Source organism: Gadus chalcogrammus, chromosome 21 (assembly GCF_026213295.1).
Source record: "Gadus chalcogrammus isolate NIFS_2021 chromosome 21, NIFS_Gcha_1.0, whole genome shotgun sequence".
Taxonomy (NCBI): domain Eukaryota; kingdom Metazoa; phylum Chordata; class Actinopteri; order Gadiformes; family Gadidae; genus Gadus; species Gadus chalcogrammus.
Window position 1 is genome coordinate 12,654,500 of NC_079432.1, and position 20,060 is coordinate 12,674,559.

Consider the following 20,060-nt stretch of genomic DNA (forward strand, 5'->3'; position numbering starts at 1 on the left):
CGTCGGGCTATATTCCAAATATCATTATTTACTAATGATGGCATCCTGTGATGCCAGACTATGAACACATTCGATGTGATTTCTGTGCCCAGAAATAGCGGTTTGACCTCCGTGCATCTGGAATCACTGGTGCCTGCAGGACAGAGCCCCATCTAAGCATATTCTTCGTTTTAAATAGTCTCACCCTGTCATGCGCTCCCCCCTTTGCTCTCAGGGGATTATTCAATGTAAAACCTGACTGTTTAACAAGCACTGGGAACATTTCATCAGCCGCGGTAAAGACATCGGGTAAGGACGACAAAAGTAATCTGGGGATGTTTTGTTCCACAATATCTGATATTCAACAACGAATGAAATGGGTATCATAAAAGGGTATTTATTTGTTATTATGTCATTACGCTATTTCGTCTTGATCGTTTCGTGAATGTTTATTTGTACAACAAACATTCACATAATCGCCTTATCATAGCCTTCAGAAAAACTTAATTATACACATTGCCATCATTCTGGTTCATTTAGCATGTGCCAACGATAATGTAGTACCCCTGTTGCAACATAGGGAGCGCTGGTGTGCGATAAGAAATGAACTCGTGGAAATGCCGAATGACTGAGCGTCGCTAGTGTTTATCTGAGCCAGAGAGAGAGAGAGAGAGAGAGAGAGAGAGAGAGAGAGAGAGAGAGAGAGAGAGAGAGAGAGAGAGAGAGAGAGAGAGAGAGAGAGAGAGAGAGAGAGAGAGAGAGAGAGAGAGAGAGAGAGAGAGAGAGAGAGAGAGAGAGAGAGAGAGAGAGAGAAATCACACCATACGAGAGGGGAATGTGGAACAAATCACCAATACTGGTGGCCCTGTGGAAGTGAGACGGATTTGGCGGACCGTTCTCTCGTCACCATTTCGCTTTCTTCTTTTTGAAACCCACTTTGGTTAAAGTGGTGTATGGCGGTGGCCGTGCGCCCCGGGGCTCAGTGACAAGTTGTAAAAAAAGAAAGAAGAGGAATTCCATCACTATTTTTAAAACAGTGCACTTGAATTTGGGGGCGTGGATGGTGGAGGAGCTGCTGCTGTGGACTGGAAGCGCTGAACGTGTGGTTGGCCAGGGCTGTGGGGGTCTGATGTGCCGGCGTGGAGAACCAGTCTGAAGGCAAAGAGCCGGCTGGACGTGAACCTGCGATCGTTTTTGATTTACGATCATCTTTTTTGTCTTCCATTGAGCGCGGTGCAGGTTACGATTGCAGATTTGGATACACAACGGCATGGATGTAAACTGTGCACACGACTCGACGTTTTCCGTGCGTAAAAGGGAAAATGTAGGCTAGTTTAAGTGGAAAGGCAAAACCAGGTAGGATGGTCATATGCAAGGCAATCTTTACAATTTTGACTTGTTATGTTTGTTGCTTTAACTGGCATGGGGTTGAAAGACAACGTGGACACGTAACCCTGATGTCCGAGTGACATCTGGATTCTAAAGCCGCCCTGTGGGACACTAGATCCGAATCCTTGGTGATCCTGACAGGTGTCACACTCCACACGGACCGTGGAACTGATTGTTCACACACGTTTCGTTGGACAACGGTAACTAGCGGTGTTTCATGATGGGTAATCCGAATTAATCCATTGCCCAGACGGGACATTCTCCCTAATATTTTGGAGTGCTCACGATCGGTGAACAAACCAAACACCTTTTATAATGCGTTTGAAAGACCGAATTGGGAAAGTGATCTGATCCCTAAAAACCTCCGCGTGTACCGAGAAGATCCAACATGACCCACAGCGGACCCGTCATCGTCTACGAGTGGTTGAAGACCCTCCAGCTTGCCCAGTACGTGGAGTCTTTTGTTGACAATGGCTACGACGACCTGGAAGTTTGCAAACAGATCGGGGACCCCGACCTCGACGCCATCGGCGTGTACATCCCGCACCACCGGCAGAGGATTCATGACGCAGTCAAACGACTGAAGGATGAAGATAAAGAGACTGCCAGTGGACTGTACTTCACGTTGGAGCCTATGGCTCCCGCCTCCGAGGTGTACACCGGCCACCTCGTGGACCAATATGACTCTAAACTACGGAGCTCAAAGTCCTGGACCGAGCCCAACAGTGACCGCGTCGGGCGCAACGGCGGCTACGTGGGCGCGCAGAGGAACCTGACGCTTGGCAATAGGAGGGAACTGGTGATGTTCCCAAAGCTGAAGTTGAAAATCATGATCCGGGATAAACTTATACGAGATGGCGTCAACCTCGCCAGGCCACCCTACTCAAATAAGGTACGCCCATTCTGCTCTTTACTGACAGGTTGTTCATGGCCATGTGCTCATACATAGGATGTTGTGGTGGCTGTCACTTGGCCATAATAACAATCGATTCCGCCGTCCATGACATGAGACTATACCGTGTTAACATTGCAGTTTGCCTGAGTGGGAAGCTGAACCGTGCATACGTGAGAACTGAAGGTTGCACAGGCCCTATAAAGCACATAGCATGCTAAAGAGGAGCGGTGGCTCACTGTGTGGAGAATGATTAGACTGGAGGTACTGCTGATCAACGAGCAGGAGAGGGAGGAGGTGGAGGAGGGGAGACACCCGAAAACCAGTCTTGTATTCCTAAAATGAATATGCATAATATCGATAGTCTGACCTACCCTCACACACACACACACACACACACACACACACACACACACACACACACACACACACACACACACACACACACACACACACACACACACACACACACACACACACACACACACAAAGCATTCACCGTTTGGGTGGACCACGCAGGCCCATGAGCATTGCATCTTTTAGGGTGTCCTCGCTGATGAATGGCCCCCAGGCGATTGGTTGTGATTGGTCCTGTGAAGTAGCAGGGCCCAGATGGGTTGGCCCGGTGCTGCCCTGGACGGAGCCAAGCTGAGAGTGGCCTCTTGTCGGAGCAGGCCAGATAGCAGGCAGCCCATCTCCTTGTCAAAGTGTCTGCGGATGCCCCGGCCAATTTGGAAAAAGGCCCCACCACGCTGAATGACTGATGTGTTCGCCCCCCCTGTGTGTGTGTGTGTGTGTGTGTGTGTGTGTGTGTGTGTGTGTGTGTGTGTGTGTGTGTGTGTGTGTGTGTGTGTGTGTGTGTGTGTGTGTGTGTGTGTGTGTGTGTGTGTGTGTTCACACGCTGGTGTAACTGCTATCAGTCCGCCTCAGAACCAATTAAGCCCTGTCATGCAAGTCGAAACTTCAGTTGGCGGCCACTTACAAACTTCCACATTTCCTTTTTAGATGCCCATCTCATAACCTCCCCACTTCTGTTGGTTCATTAAAAAATAATTTGGGGTTTCTGTAGAATAGATGATCAAGTTTGTGACCAAAATAACGTTTGGGATGACATCATCCTTTTGAAGGCTAGATTTATTTTGTCGGAAAGAAGCCTTCAGACATGAGTGCGTGTGTGTGCACACGTGCACATCGTTGCCACCCTGTAGTTCTGATTTGGCTGCAGCCCAGTGCATCCCTCAGCAGGAGGAGTGAGTGGAGTGAGAGAGCTCTGGAGAACCAGCACTGACCAGCAGACCTCTGATTGGTCGGCGGGCTGAGCTCGGCCGTCGCTGCCCTTGAGATGGAATGTCAGCCCCCCCCCCAACCAAACAGAAAAAAGGAGGGATGGCGATATATGCGATATATGCTGACAACAATAGATAAGGGAGGGATTTTGACGGTGCAACAGTGCTAACCGAAGGAGCGCTATCTGGCGGCAGTGACCCAACCCCCGTCCCCCGTCCCCCGTCCCCCGTCCCCTGTCCGGTCCACTTAGTGGGATGTGTGGGGGGTCATCTCAGATCCAGCAGTCCTACTATTTTATAGCAGAACTTCTGGGGTCAGATGGTTCAGAGCCTGGACCTAAACCCAAACACTGAAGGGACAGAGTTCTGCAGAGGTAAGCCTTTTTTCCTGAGTTTGTTTAACTAAGAGAAACTGAGTAGACAAAGCTTTCAGAATGGGATATTATCCGTACAGTGATCAGTCTGCATACGGTGATGATTTGAAACCTTGACACACTTTTTACTGTTTACTAGCTCATACAGCCTGGCTGAGTAGCTGCTGACAACAAATGATGCTCCTGCTCTCTCCTTCTGAAGTAAACAAACAATGCTATCTGCTACAAAATGCTCATCGAGATGAGATAAGGCGCCATGGTGGTGGAGATAGTGACCAACTTCATCACTGCTGTTTGAAATTCTCAAGGCTTAACTTGGCGGCCGGCCATCGATAAAAATCGACAAAAAGAAAAAGATAAAATATGCAAATTAACAAGATCCGTCCACTCCCCTTCAGTGTTTGATGCTGAGCTCAAAAGTTATATCTGATCGTGTTTTGGTACGCTTTGGGCAGAAAGGCAGCCTGACTCATCCACTGGCTAACTTAAGGTCATACTTACTCATTCCAAAGCCAGAGACAAGGTCGCTGAGTTCCCTCTGTGTAGTAGCCGACGGCTTTCATAAAGTAGTGGTCCAAGTTTTGGGATATAAATAAAACGACACAGAATCGCTGTGTGTGTGTGTGTGTGTGTGTGTGTGTGTGTGTGTGTGTGTGTGTGTGTGTGTGTGTGTGTGTGTGTGTGTGTGTGTGTGTGTGTGTGTGTGTGTGTGTGTGTGTGTGTGTGTGTGTGTGTGTCAACCGTGTGCCATTTAAAGGGCCGTACATCAAATGGTAAACTCGTAAATTCCATGAAAGCTATAAACGTGTGTTATTGTAAAGATGAAGTCAGAGGGAGAGCCACCCTGGTTCCTCGGGACCTCGGCTGGGACCCGCGTGACCCTGGCCGACGCTGGTCCGACGGGTGCCCCCGCCACGAGTGTGGCAAACAGCTGACACGGACAGTCATAACAGCGCCTCATTGTTAGCGCCGCGTGTCAGGAGGAAGTCGGGGGCTAAACACAGTGCGTTGGGGGGGTCGGGGCAGGGGGGGTCGTCCATTGTTTTTGTCCCGCGGGCCCCCACGGAGCCACACGTCCTTTCACTGGAGGATGGCTCTGTTGTGTGTGTGTGTGTGTGTCCTCCCTTGCTTCCGGCTATTGAAAGTGGGGGGGGGGGGGGGACTCGGCATTGTGCCGACTGGGTGGCGGTGATGGAACCTGGCTGTCGTGCGGCGACAGGGAAGAGCTATGAATACACTCACAGAATAGTGACGGAAGTTAGTGTTTTTGGGAGGGGGCGGAGGATGAAAAAGAAGAGAGATGACCATCCTGGGATGTCCAAGGGACAAAAGCTAGGTGTGTGTGTGTGTGTGTGTGTGTGTGTGTGTGTGTGTGTGTGTGTGTGTGTGTGTGTGTGTGTGTGTGTGTGTGTGTGTGTGTGTGTGTGTGTGTGTGGTGTGTGGTGTGTGTGTGTGTGTGTGTGTGCGCGCGCGCGCAGACACTGGAAGCTTTGGATTCTTCCGAAGTGCACCTTACCACCAGAAATGGTGTTTGGAGCCGCAGGAGGGGAAAGAAAGAACAGCGTTTTAATTGAATCTGATATAAGCTTCCTTTTAGCGAGGGTTGGGGGGGGGGAGTTCATCATCTTTACATGCCAGATATTCACCTCGCTTCCCTTCGCAGTCATCTTAATCGTGATTCATTTCCCAGAGACCTCAGCTTTCAGGAAATTAGCTTTTTTCATCCCCCCCCCTTTATTGTTAAAGACATCCTCATGTTATGCCTATGGTGAAGAACCTGAGATTTACGGCCCCCCCCCTGGGCTTGATGGGAAGACCTGCCAACTTGTCTCCTGTCCGTGTGTGTGCGACCAATTGCTAATTTTGCAGTGTTCTTCATTTAGAAACTAAGGAAACTAGTACGGCCCTATAGCAGCAATTAAACCGCATTGATCCTCTTTAGCGCATGCTAGAATTCAACCTCGCTTGGCAACAACGGGACAATGACCTACTGAAGGCTTGATGCAATACTTAATATTTCTTGCTGATAGCGAAAACAACTTCATTTCATTTACAATGTGTTGCCCAAAGCACTGCGTGAAACGGGCATATATTTAGCGCAAATTACCAATCTAATTATCCTGATATGAAACCATTTGAAAGACAGAGCCTTGTCGGCAGATAGCGTGGTTCAATACTCTCGGCCTCGTCCAGATCCTGTGCGATATAGAGTTTGGCTCTGTGCCACCGGGAGGAAGTTGAACCCCTCTCGCGCACACTCAAGAGTTTTCCACGGGTTTCCACAGAAAGCCTCTTGTTTGCTTAGCTCTTATTAAGGGCTCTGTCGAAAGGCATGCGCGAGCACTCGTAAAGGAGGGGGGGAAGTCATAAAGTACGGGGTTATTGTCCCGGCTTATGGTTATTGTCCTTCGAGAGTAGCAGAAAGTCTATTAAGGAAAGTGAAGTCGCGGTTTACATACAGGATGTAAAGTGTAGGAAGGGGGGGGTGGGGGGGGGGGGGGGGGGTACTATGAAGGAGATGAGATCTAGCCATCATGTGAATACAAACCATGAGATTCTTCTGGCCCCACAAAAAGAGAGAGGGGGAGAGAGAGAGAGAGAGAGAGAGCGAGTGAGGGAGATCTCTTACTGCGATTTGAAATGTTTTAAAACACATCGTGAGATTATGAAGTGATGCACTATGTTTCAATAACTTTTTTTAATCCAAAAACAGTGTGTGGGAACTTTACTAGTGGCGGTGAAGCAAGCTAGACCCAGGCCTGCTTTCCCACTCTGTGTACGAGGGTGTGTCAGCATATCTCCCCCGGTTCTCTCACACACACGCACGCACACACACACACACGCGCATATGCACACGCACACGTTCACGCACAGACATGACCAAGCTTCTTCTCCAGGGGGGAAAAAATTGTTAAATGTGGGAAGGAAGCAGTTAGTGCTGTGTTTGCAGCTGGCCATCTCATTTTGCATGGAAGAGATCTCCCTCTCTCTCTCGCTCCATCTTTCTCTTTCGCTCTTTCCCTCTCTCTTCCATCTGGCTGCTTCTGTTGATCTGCTGGATTTTATTTTTATTTAGTTCAACTGAGTTTACATCGAACACGGAGATCTTTTAAGGTATTATACCCAAAGTCCTATTTGTTTCAGCGAGGAAATAGACGCCGCAAAAACACGATATCATTTGAATGTACTCAAAGACTATCGATTACGATGTATGCAAAGGGTATGCTCATCCTTGTGACATTCAGTTTCTTCGAAAGACACAATTGTACTGAATCACAGCAGTGTCACCACCACAGAAGCGACACTCCTCGCCTTCTGAGGGGAACTTAAACAACATATGTGGGCCTTGCGCGTATCACTTACGGCTAAGCGGTCACGGCAACAGCTTGAAATAAAACAGGCTATAAGAGTGTCCGCATGCCACTTCCATTTTCCATAGGGTGGCAGACAGAAGCGTTTCTGATGACACATTCACACATGGATCAGTGCTATTCTCGTCCCAGAGATACACCGGCCCCCCCAACACTGGGGAGGCTCTCGTACATGAGAACATACCAGAGCATCTGCATCCGGAAGGATGCATGGATTATGTATGTCCCGCTGATTATCAATATCCAATGTCTAACATGTGTTGGCGTCAGGAATGAATAATCGCTTTCAATTCCCCACACGTATGCGAGTGTCTGTTTTTTTGTGTTTGTTGTCATTTGTTTGGTATTTGTTAAGCAACGCGCTTAAGTAACTAAGCTAATTAAGTTAGCAAACAGCAAATCAACATCTGAGACGTTAGTCCCGGTGTGCTCCGACGCAAAGCAGCGACAAGCCGATATGCGAGGGAATAACGTTTCACAAATGAAACACTGAGACCGATACGAGAACACTATACACTGTACACTATAAACGGAACTATATGAGAACACTACCCTGAACATCACAGATGACGCGAGCCATGTATCTCGGTTCATCCGGGTGACGAAATCAGCCCCAGTAGAACGACACACCTGTGCAGTGTGTGGTACAGGGAAGCGGTACCCCGACCACCGCTCTTGCTTATTTCATTCCATTTCATTTGGCTTCCTTATCCCCCCCCCCCCCACGCTCCCCGCATCGAGCGGAGAGTGTCCCCCCCCCGGACCCTCCTGTTCCGCGGTTCACCGCTCCAGAGGTCTGGCACCTCACACCGCGCCGGTGAGCACCCTATAGATTTTCATTCACTCGTCGTAAACATATTTGTTTTCGCACATATTTCTTCGCCGTCTCTGGCAACACCATGGCCCCCCCCCCCTCCCCTCGCTGTCAACGGCAATAAACATCCAGGGTTCATCCAATAAGGCTGTTTATTAGGCCAGAAAGCAAAGAAGACTGAGAGAAATCCCACTTGGACAGTGTCTTGGGCGTCTCTTCTGCAGCAGCTATATTGGAGGTAGGTAGATTTACAGGGAGGGGGACGACTCTGTGGTTCTCTCTGGGGGAACTGTGTTGAACTGGAAGCTCCCCTCCCCGCCCCGCCCCGCCCCTCTTAGAATAAAGAGATAATGAGTCAGGGGAACAGGCTTGAGGATCTGACCATGTAAGGATGTATGGAAGTGTATAAGTGAGTTACAATCAATCACTCGCTCGCTTACAAACTCACACACAGATTCAAACCTACACACACACACAGACTCCAACATGCACATGCATTTGGGCACATGCACACACTCACTCAGTCACTCACTTACTTACTTTCTGACTCACTCACTCACTCACTCACTCACTCACTCACTCACTCACTCAGTCAAACCCGCACCCACACTCTCAAACATGCAGACACACGTAAAGACACATGCACCCATACGGGCATACACAGTCATGCACATGCATAGTTTTCCCCGAAATGGATCCGACTTCCGAATGTGAGACAATGTGTCACCATGTGTTCTCTGTGAACTTGGTCTAATGGTCTACTCGACGCAAGCATTATATATAATGACACTGTGTGGACAGCAGCCGCACTATCCTGTCCAAGCACACTGACCTGATCTAAAAAACACACACACACACACACACACACACACACACACACACACACACACACACACACACACACAGACATCGAAGCCATAGTTACTATGGAGACAAATGATTGAGGCTGTTTAAGTGTCGACATTACTATAGGAACCGGCAACCCACCATGCTTTGAGTTGGAGATATATAGAGAGAGGGAGAGGGAGAGAGATTATTTCAAAATGCCAGACATCCTTCAGGAAAGTTAGGTCTCCTGAGACGTCTGCCTCACCTCACGGCTCAGCTGTCTAGCTAAGCTCCTGTAAGGTGCTATTTCTGGAAACTATAATGCAGAGCACGCATGTGAAGCCAGGGACCTGACGTTTACGGGTCTCAATGAACCTGGGGGTGCAGAAGGATTGTCAGCCATGTGAGTTTGCAAGAAACAAGACATGTGCACGGCGGATGCGGCATGGGGGGGGGGAGAGGGTGCACAGAGTGTGCGATGGTCGCTAGTGCTGCACCTTGCTTAGCTAAGCAGCGTCTCCTGAAGACATGACCCAGCACATTCCTGTACGTAGGTGTGTGTGAGTGTGTGTGTTTCTCTTTTTACGAGGCCCGCTCTACAGGTTGCTCTCTGTGTTAAACGGATGGAATCACCACCCCCCCCCCCTTCCTGCCACGCGCTACGAGGACACGGATAGAAATGAGCGACGAGGGGCTGCTACCAGCAGAGCGCCCGGGCCGACACAAACTACATTAATCACACAGGAAACCGGGAGAAAAATGGAAACGCAGAACACACTCACACACACACACACACACACACACACACACACACACACACACACACACACACACACACGGAGGGGGGGGGTGGTGGCTTGTAAGTGCGCTTTCCCTGTAGCAGCGCTTCACAGGGAGCTAGCACGTGCCCCGCTCACCCTGAACGGCAGCGCAGTCGTAATTGCTGCCTTGCAGACATCTTTCGCCCCGACATGTCGCTACACTCTGTCTCCTGCCATTAAAACCGTTCAGGCTAGCTCCTATCTCCCCCCCTCACTCCACCCCAATACTGCCATCGACCCTTACAAGTCTTTTATCTATTTTCTGACGCAACGGTAGCGCCTCAAATGAGCAATGCACGATGCTGGGGGGGGGGGGCGAAGACAACAACCTGAGCAGCACGTAGTTAATTACCCCGTCTGGCCGGTCTTTTCATTGACGACGAAACAACGCTGTGTGAGCAAGTCTAAACCCCCGCCCATCAACCAACCACTCCCCCCTTCCCTGTGTCTGAGAGAGAGAGAGAGAGAGAGAGAGAGAGAGAGAGAGAGAGAGAGAGAGAGAGAGAGAGAGAGAGAGAGAGAGAGAGAGAGAGAGAGAGAGAGAGAGAGAGAGAGAGAGAGAGAGAGAGAGAGAGAGAGAGAGAGACTGTGATCATGGAGACGGCGTCCGTACCTGCGCTGCTGTTTGTAGTGGCTGCGCCCTGGCAGGGAGGCTGCCGTAATAACGGCCCCACCGGGCAGCTGTCTGTGTCCCTCTCGCTCCTGGCCTTGGCCTCCCCGCGGCTCCCCAGAGCCGCATCTCCCCCCTAATTACCTGGCAGTTAGCGCATTCCTCCTCCCACACGCCCGCACAAACAGCGCCGCACACACAAGCACACGCGTGCATGCACACGCACCTGGTCACTTAAATACGCATACACACACCCACTATCACATAAATGCCACACACACACACACACACACACACACACACACACACACACACACACACACACACTAGGACATAAATAAACACACACACTTAAACACAGACACTTGCGCGGTAAAAAAACAAGCACCTGTGCATTCTCAATCCTGATTCAAATAAACCCCCCGCTTTCATAGGTCCAAGTTTGTCTTCTGTGGTTAGGGCATTCTGTTACACACCGATACTGAAAAAAGACTTTCTGCATTCCAACACTGTGTGTGTGTCTGGGTGTGTGTGTGTGTGTGTGTGTGTGTGTTAGAGACACCTTATTTCTGAAATGTCATGTCTGATCCTGTTTGTAACAAAACTATTATATTCACACGTACATTACTACAACACTTCTTGCCCTCAGGAAGAACACTAATTGGGACAAATCGTGAAGACTGAGAACAGGCATGGGTTTACAAAGAATTCCACAACGTGCGTTTAACTTCAGAGCCCTTTGATAGTAAAGGTTAATTATGTCTTCATCTTGGGATATCGAAACATAAAAGAGACTATGTCGAAGCTGATCTCTCCTTAGTATACTTTTAATACCACATTGTATGGCCAGGCCAATCACAACCGCTAATGATGAGGGGCATCAATTTGTCACAATAGTGATGGCACTAGGCATTAATAAATAAGGTATTCAAAAATAAACACCCAAGGAGCGAGCTACTTAGATATGGCTTGTGTTTGACCCTGGAGATGGGCTCATTTGTTTTGTTTAACAGTCTCATTACCATGTTTTCACCATCTCGTTGGTTTTACTACCAACCGTAGAGCCGGGGGACGTGTCTAGAAGTCGCTTGCAGGCTGTCTGCCAGAGCCATCATTAGTGAAGCCGTCTGGGCATGCTCTGTGTGCGAGGGGAGAGGTCACATGGTCTAATTGTTCCTCGGCGACCCCTCCACGAGGCAGGGTTAATTGCCCTATTCAATTCCGGTGAATTGCTCAGTTCGCGGCCACTGGAACAAATGGGGAGTTTTAATAATAAACACAATTTTATTTAGTTTTGGGTTGTATTCCGTTTCATCGACATATAACGATTTGTTCAGTTATTTCGTGCATGAATCTTTTTCAACTAAGTGGTCGTACTCGTATGGCTTCCATTCCAAAATCGATACTTTCCCAAACATTATGATCTTTATCACCACTTTAAATCAATCCTGGTCTTACTTTTGTATCCAATTTATTCTATATTGTTGGCTGGGCTCACTGAAAACTTGGGGAGAGAGAGAGACATTCTAAAAAGCCTTCTTGACAAGTTGAGGTCACCACGCATTAATAATTGAGACGTTGATTCAGGAGCCCCGTTACCGGCGTCTTCTTCCCGGGAGGAACAGCATAACCACAGTCTGAGTGTCAGCACATCTCGCTTATTTTGGGGGGGTCGGACAGTGCCTGGGCCAAACCCTGAATCCTTGTTTGTTTTAATGGCTCTGGGGAATTCTCGCCAAATAGGAAATTTTCCCGCAGCAGAAATGTGGAAATGCAGAGCAGTTGTGTTTCTGGTTTCCAGTAAGATCCTCCTAGGACCACTGGCCTTGGGGGGGGGGGGGGGGGGGGTTTGCCTGTCTCCATCTGGCCTCATCCGCTCCGTTTAGTCTTTGGGGTTTTGGCTGACAACTTTTCAAAGTCAAAACGTTGTGCTTGGGTTGATTGCGTGTACAAAGTCCTGAGGAAGCGTGATTAATACTGCTCTCCATGTTGAATGCGTACCTTTTACAACGTCTGTCTTCTTGTCTCTCTCCGACTTACGCTGAGAGCAATTCAACATACACACACACACACACACACACACACACACACACACACACACACACACACACACACACACACACACACACAACCACCCTAGTTGCATAATTGAAATGTGTTGCCTCGCCTCAGGACGGAATCATTTTTGGCTGTGGAAACATAAGCATCGTACGGGCTTCAAAATGAAATATGTAGTAAGTCATGTAAGAAGTAATTTGTCATAAATATAACATGCACGTGACTCGAAGCCCCCCGTCACAACGTTTGGGCAGCAACTCGCCATGGGAAACCGGCGTTGTTGTTCTGCTCTCGCGGCGAGCGAGTGGTGTTATGGCCATCCTCTCCTAACACGTGCTGGCTCACAGCCTTGATGACAGAGGAAGTGCTCGCTAAGCCCCTAAATTAACTCTGTGTTGCTGGTACAGTTTAGAGCCGATGTCAACCTCCCCCGGTGAGAGAGAGAGAGAGAGAGACACACACACACACACACACACACACACACACACACACACACACACACACACACACACACACACACACACACACACACACACACACACACACACACACACACACACACACACACACACACACACACACTTCAAAACAATGAACTGCCTTAATTCCATTCTTACTGTCCGTGTCGTTCACGCCCCAGCTCAAGGTTAGAGGTCATGTGTCCGGAATTCTGCTCCGTGCCGTCCGACACTCCCGAAGCCCAGCCTTGGCTTGAGAAGACAGACAGTCGGATAGACAGACAGACCTGCCATACACACCAGGCCTAAGCCGTGATAATGTATACTTTAAGGAAAAGTCGAGTCTGATTCATCAGGCCAGACCTATATTGGCCTGATGAATCTAGACTTATGACCTAGACTTATTGTTGAATCATATATTATCTATATTTTAATGCAGCTCTATGACCCCTTCCTTGTTGTGACGGTTGTGCGGTTCAAATAATAAGTTGTCTTATCTGGGTGTCCCTCAGCTGTGTAAAGGCGAGGCAGGCTCCGAAACTAAGTGACCCACAGCCTCTACAAACAAATAACTTCTCATCACAGAACGACAAAGTGCTCGCCCTTTCATGTCATGTCATACTCATTCAATTTTACCGAATGGGATATGGGCTCTTATTAGCCTTGTATACTTTAATATAGATTCATACAATATGCTTCATCATCTATGAAATCAAACTGTGGACATTCGGTTCTGTCTGATTATTTACCAACGTATTCACATCCGATCACACAAATCCTGCATCAAAAAAGTCTTTGATATGTTAACAATTTAAAATTAATTTCCTGTGTACCCTTCTAGTCTAATGGTCTAAAAGGATACACAATATGTGCTCTACTCGGAATATAAAATGATTGGATAGAACCATTAAACAAAGTGGTTATCAAACTAACAATAAGAACATTTATTGAAAGCAAAACATAACGCAGCAAATTGCACACAGAAGACGCAGTCAAACCACCACCCCCACAAGAAACCCATTGTATAACTTGTAGGCTGTTCCTTCTAGAAGGCCAAAAATGCTGTGGTGTAACTCTCTTACACTCCCATCTTCCCAGCGGAACGCTGCAACACACGCACTATTTTCCCCACACAGTGATTTTACTGTAAAAGCAAAAAGTCGACTAAACGTCTTTCTGTCGATGATTCAGATCGTTGAAGATTCGCGGTCAGCCCAAGGTTACTGAAAGGTAGACAGAAAGTCAGATGATGGACGCTCCAGCCAACATAATAATGGCTTTTAGAGGCTAAACAAAGAGCCTGAAGTATCTTTAGGGATAGTAGGAGCAAATATAGATGAAGATGAATCCTGCAGAGCAGTCAGAAATACAATTAAACCGATTATTGTGTGAATCAAATTACCAGCCCGTTGTGGATAAGTCTCTCTCCTCCACATGAACATTTAATGTTGGTGGTGCTGTCATCATACGTGGGACCCCCTACAACGACACCTCAGTACTCCACTTTGCTATACCATCAGTAACACTGAAACCAATACAATGCAAGAATTATACAGAACACTTTTATGTGGCTAAATCTGTATTGGCTCAATACAATGTCTGACGCACTCTCAATTACCTGATACCACAGGCTCACAGACAGCCTTGTGCACATGTGAAGACATAAAATACATCTACACATGCATTCCCTAAGTTCTTTGCAATACAGATCCTCTAAATATAGACTGTGTGTAGGGGAACACGCTAGATCAGAGCGAGAAACCCGAGCAACAGCCATCATCTTTACTGTCTGCAAGTTAACGTGTCGGATGAAATGAGGAAATGAGCGTACTGTAACAGGCTACACAGGGCGGCATGGGGGGCCGGGGGGGAGACGATGTGGCCTTCAAGAATCTCTCCGGAGGACGGTCGGGTAGGAGCTTTTGTTGAAGCCACTTAGCCCAGAAACGATCCACTTCACCCCTCTCTGGAGGAAGAGGACACACACACACGCTACACTCTACACACACTACGCACACGCACACTCTCATAACCCCCAACCCACACAACAATGGGCCCCCACCCCCACCACTGTCCACCATCGCTCTGCCCTGCTACTCCCCCTGTCCTACCCATTTATGGAACGGTAGCGGGAGCGAGAGCAGCAGCAACGTTAACCCCCTCCTCCTCCTCCATAGCGCCTCCCGGCTAAGACAACCCCCTCCCCCCCCCCCCCCCCTCGGCCCACCCCACCCAAACTAGTCCCACACCGGACCCCAGCAACCCCCTCCCACAGACAGACAGACAGACAGACAGACAGACAGACAGACAGACGCACCCACACTCTATTAGCCTGCACTAAAGTCTAGCCCCAGTAGAGCCACTGCACATCCCAGACACACACACACACACACACACACACACACACACACACACACACACACAGACACAGACACACACACACACACTCTATTAGCCTGCACTAAAGTCTAGCCCCAGTAGAACCACTGCACATCCCAGTGACCCAGAGCCCAGGAGACGCTCCGAGGGGGAGCTCATACTTGTTGCTGAACGCCGTCAGCGTGCCCCCCCCCCCCCCCCGGGCCGGTGGTGGGGCGCCGGTGTTTACCCGTGTTGGGGAGGCGGCGGCACACAGCGGCCGTGATGGGGGAGCCAGCCGGTTATCATCGTGTAGGGAGACGCCTCGGCATTGTGATGCAGGAATCCCACCGAGGGGAGCCGGGGTGCTTTGTTATGCAAAGCGGCCATTCATATTTGACGCTCCTCTCGGAATGGGAATGTTCAGTCAGTGGATGTGGTGTGTTTGTCGTGTGTGAGTGTGTAAAAAAAAGAAAAAAGAAATGGTTTGTGTTTTTTATCCTCCATTAGTCTGCAAAAACCTTGAAAGATAAACTCATGTACACACACACACACACACACACACACACACACACACACACCCTGCATCCCTTTCCCTCTCTTCCCAGCATCAGCTGGTTGTTTTGTTTGCATACACAGAACACAAAGTCTAGCTCTGCCTCCCTCCCCAGACAAATGTAGGGCAGACACACCGCCTTATATCATCGACATGTTTATTTGGATAGAAATCAAAGAAGCCAGTTTAACCAGCCCTGTGATTGTTATCCGGAACAAAAAAAACAACAACTCAAAACGAATCAAAACAGCAAAGTGGCACACGTGTCTCTGTGATTACAGCTCAAGTGTTCTCGTCGTTGATTAGCACGGAGATGATCCCAATCACGGTATTGATAATGAGCCGCTCTTCTGGGCGCTGAAGAGCGGCTGTGACGAGCTGGGGCCCTCTTATTGTTGCTCTGAACTTTAGTGTGACGTCCTCCTCCTCTTCCTCCGAGGGTCTGACACCCAGCGAGGGCCCTCGTGTTCAGCTGCTCTGATCACACGACACGCTCTCTTCCTGCTCCCTGCGCTCCGCGGCCTCGGGATGACACTCAGGGGGGCGGGAAGACCGCGATTGGCCGAACCGTGATGGGCTTAACCTGCGATTGGCCAAACCGCGATAAGCCTGAACCGTTCCTCACATGTGTGTTGTGTTAAAGTGTTGTGTCTTAGTGCTCGTGTTGTTGTGCGTGCTTGTCCCTTATTGAGCTGGATACGATCTTGGTTAAGATTTTTGTTGTTTTCTTTGCACCACTCTTTGGTATGTCTGTTGAAGCTCCAGCCTGTGAAAAGGAGCAGTGTATGTATGTAGCCGAAGGCGCTAACAGTGATGGATCTACAACAGATGCCCCGGCGACAGAATGAAATGTAGCTCTCTTTGTGAGTTGCCAGCAAACTATTCATATGACTGGCCTTTAATAGAAAAAAGTCATTTTGCTGCGGCATAATCACATTCTGTTGACTGTAGAATCGAAGCATCCCGACGGTTTTGGTTTTAATCGTCTCCATTGTTTCTATAGTGCAGTAGTTTGATTCATGGTGTTATTAATGAGAGCAACTTGACCAGTACTTTTTCTTGTTTTCTCTTTTTTCTTTCTCCTGGCTGTCAGTCCGCCTCCGTATCACGGACACACACCCACACACAAACACACACAAAAGAAAATGTGTGCCGGTTGTGGAGCCGGCAGACAGGAGCTCATTGTAAAGCTGGCAGACAGGCAGCATCTCACTCCCAGTTAGTGTCCTCCTCACCAAGGCCCTGGGGAGGGCATGGAGCGCTCTTACGCAATCCCTCGTAAGCTTCAAAGCTCTGTCAGAGAGAGAGAGAGAGAGAGAGAGAGAGAGAGAGAGAGAGAGAGAGAGAGAGCGAGAGAGATGCATATTTCACCTGCAAGAGTTAGTCAGGTGCAGTGAAATATAGGCTCATTGTGTCATTTTAAAGCTTCCGCATTTTAAAACAGTGAATTTTTTCCTTTCTTTGAAACTGAAGTATATCTTGCCATGGTGGGTGTTTAAAGGGGTACTATATAAACCCATTAGCGTGGGTTCGTAACTTGGATAGTTCAGCTTACCATGCATGCTGCTGTTGTTCCAACCGGTTTGATCTAGCCATCATATCTCTGGGTAGGCGCCCAAACTCATTCTGATGGTGTGTCTGATGTGTATGAGCCAAGTTGCACACAGTTGATGACGTGCAATGAATTGGAATAATCTGTGCACTACTACTCAAAAGGGCTGTAAGGGAAATTCATAAGCATACACATGCAAGAACAATTCAGGATTTTATGTGCTGCAAATATGAACACACTACGAAACACTATAAAAACACTGATCGTGTTAAGACAAAAACGAGGCATGGAGTCACTTTAGGATCGTTTTTTGAAATGGTTTGAAATATGTAATCAACATAAAATAGGGGCTCTTTATCATTTTCTTGACTGTGTAGTCGGTCTAAGGAGTATAAAGTGGCCTTTTGGACTCCAGCCTAAGTCTCTCCTGAGTCACACCCCGATGAAGTAAGACGAGCTGAAGTGTGACAAATGTGACAGTGTTGTATATTTCTTATAGACTCCAAAGTGTCAGAAAAAGTTGAAATCCACGAAAAAGCATCCTCTGCCTTAGCCTGTCACGGCTGTCAGAGGGATGGCAGGCAACGGGGTGCTGGCAGCTCCGGTGGCATCTTGGTGAGAACGCCCCACCGTTCAGGGATCATTATTGGTGGCAGAGTACAGCTGGGACTCATTTTATTGAGGGAGCAGTTTATTAGTTAATATCAAATATAATGTGTACAATTTAATTAGGTGAAATTACATGTGAGAGTAATGAGATTGTTAATGTTGTGTGCGTGGTGAATTTTAAGTCTAGATAAATCAACCATATGTCACAGGAACCTCAAATATGAGACATTATTTCAGATGTTTCAATATCCCAGACGCAGATACGCGACCGGATGTTCGATGTGAAGAGAGTGTACCCCAGACATCGTGTGTATTGGTGGGTGACCCCCGGAGGACAGCCAAACACCAGCGGTAGCGCCGCTGAAACCTAGAGACCCTGCGTTCGCCTCTGGCATTTTCTCAGGTTGCTTTCGAGAGAAATCGGCAAAGGAGAAATCCCCGGTATTCAGGGTGACAGCCTCACACCACGGCACTCCGCCCAGACCCCTCGCCTTGCATTCTCACGCTGCCCATGATATTCAACCGGGTTGCCCTGGCAACGCAAAGTGAAGGCGCGAGTTTGAGAGTGTGTGCGTATGTGTGGTCGGGCCGTGGCCCCTGTGTGATCCTGTGGACGAACGGCGTCCTGGAGAGAGGACAGCGTTTGAGGCGCACGCCGCTGTACTCGTGGTGACAGGACGGAGGCGGTGGTGGAGGCGGTGGTGGAGGCGGTGGTGGAGGCGGTGGTGGAGGCGGTGGGGGGGCGGTCGGGGGGCCGGCTCACCAGCCTTTGGTCGAAAGCAGCCAGGCTTTGGCCGGCTGACCTTTCGGCATTTAGCAGATGCTTTTAACCACAGCGACATGCGGTGAATGAATTATATGATGTACATAGCATTAAGTAGTAGTGCGAAGGCGTCTCGCACAAGTATACTTACATGGGGGTTCAAACTCCCAGGACGGTCCTGCCCGCATTATTCCATGTTCCAATCAATACAAATATTACAGAGCAGAAGAAGAAAGATCATCATTAGCATGATTGTGTTGGGGCCATTGTTGTGTGTTAATGACATCATTATATGGGTGTTGTGTTACTTTATTGTGTGTGAGTCAGTGATGAGGGCGGGCCCTATGCAGCCGGTTCTCAAAGCTCCTGGCTCAAGGCTGAAAGGCCGAGGGGGGCCCCTATGCATCAACGCTATAGAGGAGGAACCTCGGCCCATGGGGGCCCACCAGGGCCGGTCTCAGGCATGTCCGGGAGGAATGTCCCGCTGACTCGGCCAGATCCCGGCATGCCCCGCCCGCCCGCGGACTCTCAGCTGCTCATGTCCTCCTGGCCCGGGGGGGGGGGGGGGGGGAGGCATGGAGCCTAACGCTCAAGGTCAAAGGTTGACGGGAGGGGAGCGTGCATTGGGGTCATGGATGAGGTGCAAAAAAGTGTGTGTGTGTGTGTGTGTGTGTGTGTGTGTGTGTGTGTGTGTGTGTGTGTGTGTGTGTGTGTGTGTGTGTGTGTGTGTGTGTGTGTGTGTGTGTGTGTGTGTGTGTGTGTGTGTGTGTGTGTGTGGGGGAGCGGAGTTACAGTAACACACGTCTGGCCTGTGGGAACTTGTATTTGGGATGGGATTTGGGGGGGGGGGGGGGGGGGGGGGGGGGGGGGCTTTAGTTTACCAAAAGGAAATGAGTCGTCCCTGTTGTTATTGCTGCGTGCTTTTGTTTCCCTTTTGTTCAAAAGGAGCCAGGATGGCTCATAGGTCATAGGTCACTGGACGGGGGCGATTGATCTTCTATCAACACTGAGCAGCTTTTACTTCAACCGTTTTTGTTTAATAGTATATTTCCTGATGTGCATAAGACTGATCTCAATTTTTTTTTGTCTTCTCTCCCCGGTGCCGTATAACCATTGGAATCGATCTGGTCCTCTTGAAGGTAAGAAACACGACTCTGTTGACGCACAAGTCCCTCTCTGTCTGTCTCTTTGTCTGCTTCCACTCCCTCCTTCTGCGTGTACCATCAGAGGAAAAGCCCCTCAGTACACAACTGCGATGTGATGGCAGTGGGAGGCCCATTCCCTGCCTGAATCCTCCTCCTCCTGCTCTCTTTTCCGCTCTTCTTCTCTCAGTAAATACAAA

At 48.9% G+C, this 20,060-nt stretch overlaps 1 protein-coding gene across 4 annotated transcripts in view; it reads left to right on the top strand.

Annotated features, from left to right (window-relative positions):
• The first annotated feature begins 835 nt into the window (after positions 1–835).
• The window catches only part of sash1a (SAM and SH3 domain containing 1a), a 179,118-nt gene continuing 159,893 nt past the window's right edge, over positions 836–20,060 (top strand). For all 4 annotated transcript variants that reach the window (XM_056582070.1, XM_056582071.1, XM_056582072.1 and 1 more), the window contains exon 1: positions 836–2,260. In XM_056582070.1, coding sequence (XP_056438045.1) covers positions 1,757–2,260 — 504 coding nt within the window. In that variant the 5' untranslated portion in view covers positions 836–1,756. The remainder of the gene's footprint in view (positions 2,261–20,060) is intronic.